Raw genomic sequence first — 12500 nt, 5'->3', positions numbered from 1 at the left:
ACACCATGTAGAATACACAAACACCATGTAGAATACACAAACACCATGTAGAATACACAAACACCATGTAGAATACACAAACACCATGTAGAATACAGCATGTAGAATACACAAACACCATGTAGAATACACAAACACCATGTAGAATACACAAACACCATGTAGAATGCATATTTTTACTTTCAAGTACATTCAATCGAATACTCCTCAAGTAGAATTTTAGTAGGACTTTTACTTTTACTACTACTTCTGGGAGTACTATTTTATCTGGTATTTCTACTTTTACTTTTACCAGAGAACTATTTTATCTGGGTAATTCTACTTTTACTTACTGTAAGTAAAGGAACTGTGCATTTATTCTTCCAAATCTCTTCTTCACTCTCTCTCTCTCTCTCTCTCTCTCTCTCTCTCTCTCTCTCTCTCTCTCTCTCTCTCTCTCTCTCTCATCTCTCTCTCTCTCTCTCTCTCTCTCTCTCTCTCTCTCTCTCTCTCTGACGTACTTCTACATGTTGCCAAAGCAATATTAAACATAAACATGGATTACAAACAGATATAAGTACATACAAAATATCATCGTAAAATAAAACATCAAATATTACGGCGTAAACATGTCAGGTGACTGTCACTCACTGTCCCTCAGTCTATGGCAGGCAGCAACATAGGCTGCTGCTAGCTCACAGCTTGTTGAGTCCTCCCCTAGTAGGACTGGTCGTTTTCCTGTATCTGGTAGTGCGAGAAAGCCTTTTGTTATTAATTAAAAAAAATTTAAATGCGTTTCTCTAATATCTTTATATTTTTCACATTTGGTGAGGAAGTGCCACTCAGTTTCAGGCTCACTGAGGATGCAATGACAGCACAGCCTTTGCTCTGCAGGGAGCCAGGTTTTCCTGTGCCTCCCCTTTTTCAACTCTCTTTTAACTCTCTCTCTCTTTCTACCCACCCACCAGAGGAGCCAGGCCCAGCCCCAGATCCAGATCCGGGTCCAGGTCCAGATCCGGGTCCAGCCCCAGGCCCAGCCCCAGCCCCAGGTCCAGGGGGCTTCACTCGGGACCCGGCCCAGCTGCAGGGCCCCATCCTGCGCACGGCGCTGAGGAAGAGCCCCCAGGGCTTCGGCTTCACCATCATCGGAGGAGACCGACCCGACGAGTTCCTGCAGGTGAAGAACGTCCTCCTGGACGGGCCGGCCGCACATGACAACAAGATCTGCTCAGGTGAGGTCACACGACAACAAGATCTGCTCAGGTGAGGTCACACGACAACAAGATCTCCTCAGGTGAGGTCACACGACAACAGGATCTCCTCAGGTGAGGGTCACATGACACAACAAGATCTCCTCAGGTGAGGTCACATGACAACAAGATCTCCTCAGGTGAGGTCACATGACAACAAGATCTCCTCAGGTGAGGTCACATGACAACAAGATCTCCTCAGGTGAGGTCACATGACAACAAGATCTCCTCAGGTGAGGGTCGTGTGGTAATCCGTAGCTTCTCGGTTTGATTCCCGGGCAGCGTGTCGATGTGTCCTTGAGCAAGACACTTAACCCCTAACTGCTCCCGATGAGCAGGTCGGGCACCTTGCATGGTCGCCTCCGCCGTCTGTGAGTGAGTGAGTGAGTGAGTGAATGTGTGAATGAATGTGTGAAGCGCTTTGCATAAAAGCTGCTATATAAATGAAGTCTGTTTACCGTTTACATATTTAAGCATAACGCACACATGCACACATCACACGTGCACATCACACATGCTGACAGACACACACACGCTCGGCGTCAACAGATGGCCAGGAGGAAGGCAGTTGCATAGACCACACACACACACACACACACACAACACACACACACACACACACACACACACACACACTTAACCGTGAATGTCACATCGCCTGATCAAACAAGGACAAAATGTTTATGAACTGCACTTAGCCTTACCCCCCCTCCCCCCCCTCCCCCCTCCCCCCTCCCCTCCTCGACAGTAAAAAACATCCATCAATAACGTGCATGTTCAGTTTATGGTTGACGGCCCCAGATTTTATATGGCTCCATATATTAGAGATTTCATTTGCTTCTATAGGCTGGCATTGCCCTTCCGTGGGCAGAGTACTGTACCATGAAAGCGTGCTTATCGAAAAGCACGTCCATATATCCTCAAACGCGTGGACCCTGTGTGCTATATATAGATAGCCGCCTTCAATCTGCTTCCTATAAAAGCCCCCAGAGAGCTAGCTAGCTGCATCATGTTAGCGCGCTCGGTACGTGTGTGTTTATTTTATTTTGGCCTACACGTGTGTCAGTAGCACTGGCATGTGTCTCTGGCCAGGGCCGCATTATAGATTATAGATAGGATAGATTATCGTATCCACAACCAGACAATCGCAGAGAACAAACACCAAATTAGTGCCAGGAGAGAGAGGTAGGGAGAGAGAGGGAGAGAGGGAGAGAGAGAGAGAGAGAGAGAGAGATGGAGGGAGGAGAGAGAGAGAGGGAGTGAGAGAGGAGAGAGAGAGACAGAGAGGGAGGGAGAGAGAGAGAGGAGAGAGAGAGAGAGAGAGAGAGAGAGAGAGAGAGAGAGAGAGAGAGAGAGAGTAGAGAGAGAGAGGAGAGAGAGAGAGATGAGAGAGAGAGAGAGAGAGAGAGAGACGAGAGAGAGAGAGAGAGAGAGGAGAGAGGAGAGGAGGGAGAGGGAGGCTTTATTGGCATGAAATATCAACGTACTTATTGCCAAAGCAAGTCCAAACAATAACACATATAAGCAATCAAAAATGCCATAACATTAGCAGTAACAGAAACAATCAACAGAAACGGATTAAATGACAAAATAATCATTCAATCGGGTAGTAATTGTACAGATGTAGCCGCCCAGATACATGTATTTACAGGGCTTGTTCTCTTATTGTGTGACAACCATCTACATATTGTGCAGCTAATGCTGTGCACTGACTTTTCTCCCCACACATATATAACAGCTGTTGATGATCAGGGAGATGGATAAACTGTGGATCAATTTAATTTATTTGATCAACGATACATGTATTTATCCCCTCTCTCTCAGGAGACGTGATCGTGGACATCAACGGGGCCTGCGTGCTCGGCAAGACCCACGCCGACGTGGTGCAGATGTTCCAGGCCGTGCCGGTCAACCAGTACGTGGACATGGCCCTGTGCCGCGGGTACCCCCTGCCCGAGGACACCGCCACCAGCAGCGGGGAGGAGGCCACCTCGCCCACCCCCCCCACCCCGCAGGACCTCCACTACGCCCAGCCGGACGGAGGAGGCGGCACCCTCCCCAGGCAGACGGCCGCCGCGCCGCCCATGACCAACGGAGGGCGCCACCACCACCACCACCATCACCAACAACACCAGCACCACCTAGAGGTGTTTAACACATTGACGACCACGGCTTGCAGTGTAATATATGGCTGGAGGACAACGCTTTGTCAACAAACCGATGTACTTTCTAACAGCTATATATATACTTTATAGTATTGCTATCTGTCCATTCTCATTGTCACTTGAGTGCATAAACCGTGCCTTCATAATGGCTTAAAGAAAATAAAAATCCATCGGTTGGTTGTCATTTTATAGCGCCGTGAATATAAGGTTTGTCGCAGTTTTCGCCTCATCTTTTTTCTGGGGAGCTAGATAATAGGCTAAAAGGCTAGTCATGTTATATCAAACGCCATTTCTGCTGTATGTATACGAATGAAATAAAACAAACTGCGTAGCATCCGGACTATTACAGAGCATCTATGGATGAAATGGGGGCGGCGGGGGACGCCGATTACTATTATTGATTAGCAATACAGTGTGCGTTCAAGTAGCCATTTTCACTGATCGATCACGTTGCGTTTTAAAACAATGTCCAATCCAGCTGTAATTTGAGGGAATAGTGTCCTACCGTCAGGCCATGTGATCGCCGGCAGCATTTTGTCATTAGTCATCGGAATCTGGTAGATCGATATGTCCATTGGCTGATCATAAATCCCATTATTCCAGGCTGAAATCTGCGTTCGGTAACGGGATCAAAGATGGAGGGTGTTCGGCTGGGATCGAGGCTCATATGAAACGCCCACAGACAGTAAACATTCTTTTTTTTCAATCGCCCTCAATGATACTGCAGTGGAGCGATGGCGCCCCTAAGCGGATCTGGCCGGTATTGCATGTTTCGAAAATCAAATATGCGGGTAGGTCCTGCAAGTCGATTGGGGACGTTAATAGCGTTATTAATATGGAATAAAACAATAACAACTCGCCACAAGTTAACTCGTGGCTCTGGTCCACAACGCATGGCACCGTAACACATATAAACTCGTGGCTGGTCCTTAAAGTGTTAAATCACTGCTCAGAACACACCTCTTCCCCCGGGCCCTGGACCAGAGCTAGCCTTCCACTTGCATGTGACGTCCGCTGTTACTCTGGACTTTTTATCCAATTTTCCTGTCTCTTTTTATATTGCACTTTGCCCTTGCTTTCTTAAATGTACTGTACAATACCTTTTTCTGTAATTTTAGTGTATTTTGTATTGCATTGTATGTGTTTTTATCATGTGAAGCACTTTGGTTTGGCTTTTAGTCGGGGTGTAACGATGCATTGATTCTAACGGGACGATTCAACTGCAGCGGTTTGAAAATGTTAGAATCGATTATAATCTAAATTAATCCCAATTTTTTTTTTTTTTTTTTTGTGTGTATTGTTTTTATTGACCTATAGTCCATCCATGCTGAGTGAATCAGTGCCACGTTTGTGTATTCAACATTTTTGGGGGAATTAACTGATAGAAAAGTGATCTAATCGAATCGTGGTCAAATGAAGAGATTTCACGATGCATCGAATCGTTGCCTGAAGAATTGTAATCGAGCTTTTAGTCGTTTGTAAATGTGCTGTACGATTAAAACTGACCTGACCTGACTTGCCCCCAGCAGCACCCTCCCCCCACCCCCGCGGAGGGGCCCCCGGACGCCCCCACCCTGCTGCAGCCCGAGCTGGTGGGCGTGCCGCTGGTGAAGGGCCCCGGGGGGTTCGGCTTCGCCATCGCAGACTGCCCGCTGGGCCAGAAGGTGAAGATGATCCTGGACGCCCAGTGGTGCCGCGGCCTGCTGAAGGGAGACGTCATCAAGGAGGTGGACCGACGCAACGTGCAGACGCTGAGCCACGCCCAGGTGGTGGACATCCTCAAGGAGCTGGCGGTGGGCAGCGAGGTCACCCTGCTGGTGCTCCGCGGAGGTGAGCGACCCCTCCCCCCCCCCCTATTACACCTCTCACTCCTCAAGGAGCTGGCGGTGGGCAAAAAAAAAACGTATTAAAAAACTTTTCAGAGTTTAAACTTTTCCGAGTTTTTAAAAAATGTCCAGACTTTTCAGAGTTTTTTTAAATTTTTTCTGACTTTTCGGATTTTTGTTTTATTTTTCGGACTTTTCCGAGTTGTAAAAATTTTTCGGACTTTTCGGATTTTTTATTTTTTTTCTGACTTTTCAGAGTTTTTAGAATTTTTTGGACTTTTCCGAGTTTTTAAAAAATGTCTGGTTTTTCTGAGTTTTTAAAAATGTTCAGGACTAAGGGGGTGTGGCCTAAGGGGCGTGGTCTAACGATCGGGGGAGTGGTCAACATCGACCAATGATAGAGGATATCCCTACCGAGTCCAATGGCACAACCCGCAAGTCTCGACGGCAAACGGTTCAAGAGATACACTGAGGGGGTGTGGCCTAAGGTGGCGTGGTCTAAGTATCGGGGGAGTGGTCAACATCGACCAATGAAAGAGGATATCCCTACCGAGTCCAATGGCACAACCCGCAAGTCTCTACGACAAACGGTTCAAGAGATACACTGAGGGGGTGTGGCCTAAGGGGCCGTGGTCTAAGGATCGGGGGAGTGGTCTACATCGAGGACATCCCTACTGAGTACAATGACACAACCCGCAAGACAGAGGGCGCTGTCAAGCAATTCAGTACTGCTACACAGAGGGGCGATTAAGGGTTAAGTCCATGAGAGGTCATTGGCAGGTCAGCTGTAGCCATGGGCCATGAGCCACACACCTGTTACCTAATTAGGCATGAATGACTTGCACTTTCGATACAATGCATTTCAATGAGGGCAGACGCATGACTGCATTGTCACGATGATTAAAAGCAAACGATAAGAGATGAAGCGTTGTGAAGCGCAGATGAGCACTTCAAGGAGTAGGTGAAGGGTTGTGTGCGATATTGTGGCATTCCGTTGACAATTGTGGCCGCAGTGACTATCGGAACAGAAGGGGAAAAAAGCGATAAAACCAGCCTATTCCTAGAGTGTGAACACATTGGTGTCTATGGGGAGGACAACCTTCAAAGAAATGGTCATCAGTTGAGATAGAAATGTCCAATTCCATTTATTTTTCTTTTGTGAGCGAGCCGACAGCCGTGTCATCGTTTTGATGTGTTTTTTTTCTACGTCCAAAATTGAGATCAGTGTCGCAATTTACCCAAGGTAGTGGAAAATGTTTTATTTCAGCTCCTGCACTCTAACTTGCAATGCATTTCCAATGGGACCGAAATGTTCCTGTTTAAAGTCGATTTGTAGCCAAACGGTGCGGTGAAACTTTCCGAAAAGCAATAGCGCTGTGACTTGGAGCAAGCCGGTCGTTTTGATACCTTTCACGTGTATGGGGCGCGAACGCTCTGGCAGGAGTTGTGTTTGCAAAATCGGTGGAATAAAGAAATAAATAAAAAGAGTATAGATTCTAATAGTGTGGGTTGCAACCTGGCTTCCCAGGTCACCCACACTAATAATAATTGTTAGACTAGAAGTCTTTATTTGTCATGCAGTTTAACACACACACCCGCGAGATGGGCGACCCACAGGAACACACACACACATGCACTGAGTTGCCGATGAAATGTCTCTCTGCACTTTTCCCATCCCGTCGTCCTTCCCCCCCCATGGGCAGCCGGGAGCAGATAGGGCGTCAACGTGAGCCGCGCCCCGGGGACCAATCCAAGTGCTCCTGTCCGTCTTCGTCAAGGACGCCACAGCGTTAGCGATCTGTTGTGCATGTTTTTCCATTGGGTTTATCTTATCGGGGGGAAACCCTTGCGAGCACAGAGGGGGGAGAACATGCAAACTTCACACAGAGAGGCCTGGGAGATACCTGGCATCATGGAAACCTGGTCCCCAAGCGGGAATCGAACCCTGGACCTTCTTGCTGTGAGGCGACAGTGTTAACCACTACACCACCGTGCCGCTGTTGTAAAGCGCTTTGGATGAAAGCTGTTACATAAATGCATAAGTCCATTTAGACCGGAGTGATTAAACACCAGAGAGAGCGGTGAGACGAGCTGTAGCCTCTGCTCTGCTCTGACCAGCTCCACGGCTGCCTGGTGACGTGACGGCCAACCCGATCAGTGTAGTGGACTGTCCTGCTCTGAGTGACGTAGACCCGCCGGGCCCGGTCCCTCTGCTCGGCCACACAGATCCTCCCGTGTTTAATAAAGCAATTTCACGCTTGGGTCCGTGCCCTCCCACCATGCACCTGACTAAACAGGGAGTGTGGCAGGTTTAGGGGGGCGGGCATGCTAGGATGGACTTAACGAGAGTGGTGGAGATTCATTCTCCTGCTGGTTTATAGAGGGAGAGGGAGAAGAGAGAGAGAGATGGAGAGAGAGATGGAGAGAGAGAGAGGGAGGGCGAGAGAGAGGAAGAGAGACAGAGACAGAAGGAATGAGAGAGCGAGAGAGAGAGAGAGAGAGAGAGACTGACGGACGGAGAATAAGGGGGAGAGGGTAAGACATGCCTGGATGGTTAAAGTAATATCTTTGATGCCATCAGCTACAGAGGCAGCCGGGGGCGGGGGGTGGGGGGGGGGGGGTGGGGGGGTTAATCGCTGCCCTGCCCTCCACTTCATAGGGGAGGGAGGCTGTCACTGGTTCTGAAGGGCTGGTTCCATTTCTCCTTCACCGCAGTGCAGCCTGGCAGCCGAGACCCTGGAGACCCACCTATCACACCCACCCCACCTATAACACCCACCCCACCTATCACACCCACCCCACCTATCACACCCACCCCACCTATAACACCCACCCCACCTATCACCCCCACCCCCACCCCACCTATCACACCCACCCCACTTATCACACCTATCACACCTCTCACACCTATCACACCTATCACACCCATCACACCTCTCACACCGATCCCACCTCTCATACCTATCACACCTATCACACCTATCACACCTATCACACCGATCCCACCTCTCACACCTATCACACCTATCACACCTCTCACACCTATCACACCTATCACACCTATCACACCTATCACACCTATCCCACCTATCACACCTATCACACCTCTCACACCTATCACACATCTCACACATATCACACATCTCACACATCTCACACCTATCACACCCAACCCACCTATCACACCGATCCCACCTATCACACCTATCACACCGATCCCACCTCTCACACCGATCCCACCTATCACACTTATCACACCGATCCCACCGATCCCACCTATCACACCGATCCCACCTATCACACCTATCACACCGATCACACCTATCACACCTATCACACCTATCACACCGATCACACCGATCACACCTATCACACCTATCACACCTATCACACATCTCACACCTCTCACACCTCTCACACCTATCACACCTATCACACCTATCACACCTCTCACACCGATCACACCGATCACACCGATCACACCTATCACACCTATCACACCTATCACACCTATCACACCTATCACACCTATCACACCTCTCACACCTCTCACACCTCTCACACCTATCACACCTCTCACACCTCTCACACCTCTCACACCTATCACACCTATCACACCTATCACACCTCTCACACCTATCACACCTCTCACACCTATCACACCGATCCCACCCGCTCTGCTCTGAGCTCTGGGGGGGGGGGGGGGCGTGTCCTCAAGGCCTGGTGCCGACTGTCAGGATGTGGGGGTCGCTGCTGTTGACTTCCCTGCTCTGTGTGTGTGTGTGTGCGTGTGCATGCATGCTAGGTGTGTATCTGTGTGTCTGCATGCTTGCACTGTGAGTTTGTGTGTGTGTGCGTTCGTGCATGCTAGGTTTGCGTGTGTGTGTGTGTGTGTGTGTGTGTGCGCGCGTGTGTGTGTGTGTGCATTAGGGATCGTCACAGAGGACCAATAGGGATGTAACATGGGCTGGTGTTTCATAACGCTGCTCACAGAGAGAGTGGGTCAGAGCCATGCCCTCTCATGTCGTCACCAATACTATCATATTAGATCAGATTCTAATGTACTGTCGTCATGCAGCACAAGTACAGTAAGTACAGTACAATGTACAGGTGATTAAACTGGGTATAACATATATAAATTAGTACTACTGAGTAATAGTGCTAATCAGATGTATGTACAGAGTTGTAGTATTAATATGTACAGTGATACAGGTATAAAGACACTATGGTAGTAAGTCATACTGGCCAGCAGTGTAACTAGTAAGAGTAGGTAAGAGATATGTACAGATATAGATATAGTATTAATATGTACAGTGATACAGGTGTAAAGACACTATGGTAATAAGTCATACTAGCCCGCAGTGTAACTAGTAAGAGTAGGTAAGAGATATGTACAGATATAGATATAGTATTAATATGTACAGTGATACAGGTATAAAGACACTATGGTAGTAAGTCATACTGGCCAGCAGTGTAACTAGTAAGAGTAGGTAAGAGATATGTACAGATATAGATATAGTATTTGTAACTGAGGGGTACAATTCCCTGACTGTATTAATCAAGTACTGATATCATTAATCACTACCGTCTATGTACTTCTGGCCAATACTGTACATAAGTATTATTAGATTAGAACACTCGACAATAACACGGTTTTCCACACAGAATACTCGGTTAGAATATTTATTACATAAAAGGGATTAGATTACATTACTTAGTTGCGCTTATAAGGCAAATAGAATGTGCATGTAAATCAATAATGGATATTAAGTAATTAGATCTATGGATCTTCTGGGATAGGGTGTACTACCGGTTGTAAGCCAGCAGAGGGGGCCAAAGCTCTATGCAAGTCAATTAGTCCACTGGTCCTCAGCGAGGCACCTGCAGGGGGAGCAGTCTTTACTCCCTGGCTCAGCGGGGAAAGCAGCTGCTGGTCCCAGGGTGCGCGCCACGCAGGTAACGCCGTGGGGTCTCTGCTCCGGCAGAGACGGACTCGAGTGGAGGTCCTCACGGTAGATGTGTAGTTCCCACAGCAGCAGCGGGGCAGACGGTTCTGCTCCAGCCGCCACAGTCCAAAGCACTGAAGAATAATCCTTGCCGGGAAAAGTGGCTCTGCTGGCGGGGTAAATCCTCCGTGTTGCGCGGTAGTGCGCGGTGTTCAGAGTTGAACTTGACGTTGGTCTATCCTATTAGCACGGGCAATAAGTGCTCTATGTCGACGCACAATTACTCACTCCACGTGGTCTTTGACTCGTAATGAAGGTTTACTAATAAAATAGAGAACGATACGACAAACAGACGTATTTAGGATAACACGAGACTATATTGGGGCAATAACGAGCCCTGCTGTACCGCACGTTGCGTAGTGGGTAAGGCTTTACTCGGTAATGAACCAGACTGAACTGAAGGCGAACTGAAAAGGAACTGCAAGGGGGGTTTCTGTATTCTTGCGCCATATTTATATCCACGGCGGACAAATAGTGCCTATCTCATTTCTGTCGCCTCTCGGTCTCGTAGCCGTGGGCGAAAGCGGGCATGCCTGGGCAAGTCCCGGCGGTAGCTTTTAAGTCAGCTCGAGGGGGGCAAGGCTTTACTCGGTACCTGGCGCCAGGGGATCGCTTCCAATAGGAGAATGAATATTATGGTCTGTCCTGGAGACTAAAGGGATATTCCGTGCATATTGTACAAGGAATATACAAGGGATATCAAACGATATACAAATAGTATACATGGGATCTCAGGCAATAAATATATATATTCGGTTTAATCTGACCCTTTGTAACAGTATTAATATGTACAGTGATACAGGTATAAAGACACTATGGTAGTAAGTCATACTGGCCAGCAGTGTAACTAGTAAGAGTAGGTAAGAGATATGTACAGATATAGATATGTATCACTACAGATATGTAAAAAGGATTATATGCAGGTATGTACAGACAGATATGGATAGATACAGTATATATAATAATATATATATATATATATATATATATATATATATATATATGAATGAATGAATGAATGAATGAAAACTTTATTAACAGATTGCAGAATGGGTACAGTACAGTACAGCTCAATACATACAATTGTTAAGGGGGATGCAGACCAGAGAAAGACTTTCGTCTTGTTTACATCAGGGTCCCCCATTTTCAATTCATCGTAACATATAATATGACATACATGACATACAGATAGACAGTACTGCTACATCTATACATTTATGACATACCAGATTTGCAATTACAGTACTGTTTGTGATACAAAAAGAGTCCAGAAAGAAAAGAGTATATACATTAGGCGTAGAAACTGTACATTGGATTGGGTAGGTGGGGGTGGGGGGGGACTGTACATTGGAGGTGGGTGGGGGGGGTTGGGTAGGAGGGGGGGGGGGGGGGGGGGGGGGTGGGTAGGAGGGGGTGGGTGGGGACTGTACATTGGAGGTGGTTGGGTGGGTGGGGGGGGGGGGGGGGTTGGGTAGGAGTGTGGGGGGGGGGGGGGGGGGTTGGGTAGGAGTGGGGGGGGGGGGGGGTTGGGGTAGGAGGGGTGGGTGGGGGACACTGTACAACTGTACAAACAACACTGTACATTGGATTATTGACAAGACCATACTTGGTAATTTACTGTACATTGGAGGGGGTTGTGTTCGGACATTTACAGGGGCCAGTTTCGAGTTGCAGTCTCCCTTAGGTGTTTTTTGAGAGTGTTTTTGAAAGTGGGTAGTGATTCACATTCCTTTACAGCTTTGGGTAGGGCGTTCCACATTGATGTGGCATAATTGCGAAACGTGTTTAGTCCCTTGTTTGAGCCGAATCTGGGTTTAACATGATTTGTGGAGCTCCCTCTGGTGTTGTGATCGTGGTATTCACTGACCTTTGGGAAGTATTTTGACATGTACATGGGTACCTTGGTCGTGTAGTGTATCTTGTAGACCAGGCCCATTGCAAGTTGCTGTACTCTTGTCGTCTACTCTAAGCCATCCTAGGTTGTCAAAGTGGGCAGGGGTGAGGTGGGTTCTAGGAGTAAGGTCAAGCAGTAGTCTGACCAGTTTGTTTTGAGATGTTTGTAATTTTGTTTTTAGCGCCTTTGAGGTGCTTTGGTACCATGAGGTGCAAGCATAGTCGTAGTACCCTTGAATGAGTGCTCCTGCCAGAGTCTTCAGGGTATTCTTGTTTACCAGAGAGGAGATCCGGTACAAGAAACGAGTTTGTTGGTTGACTTTTTTTTATTACATTGGATGCCATTTTGTCACAGGAAAGATTTGCCTCTAGGATGGAACC

At 47.7% G+C, this 12500-nt stretch overlaps 1 protein-coding gene across 1 annotated transcript in view; it reads left to right on the top strand.

Moving 5' to 3' along the window:
- The window catches only part of LOC311227578 (membrane-associated guanylate kinase, WW and PDZ domain-containing protein 3-like), a 75391-nt gene that overhangs the window by 18113 nt on the left and 44778 nt on the right, over nucleotides 1-12500 (top strand). The window contains 3 exon segments of the mRNA XM_084313298.1: nucleotides 1011-1211; nucleotides 3054-3376; nucleotides 4924-5224. Coding sequence (XP_084169424.1) covers nucleotides 1011-1211; nucleotides 3054-3376; nucleotides 4924-5224 — 825 coding nt within the window.

The sequence above is a fragment of the Notolepis coatsorum genome (genome assembly GCF_963971535.1).
Source record: "Notolepis coatsorum genome assembly, chromosome: 4".
NCBI classification, from domain to species: domain Eukaryota; kingdom Metazoa; phylum Chordata; class Actinopteri; order Aulopiformes; family Paralepididae; genus Notolepis; species Notolepis coatsorum.
This window is presented reverse-complemented; position numbering and strand designations above follow the sequence as displayed.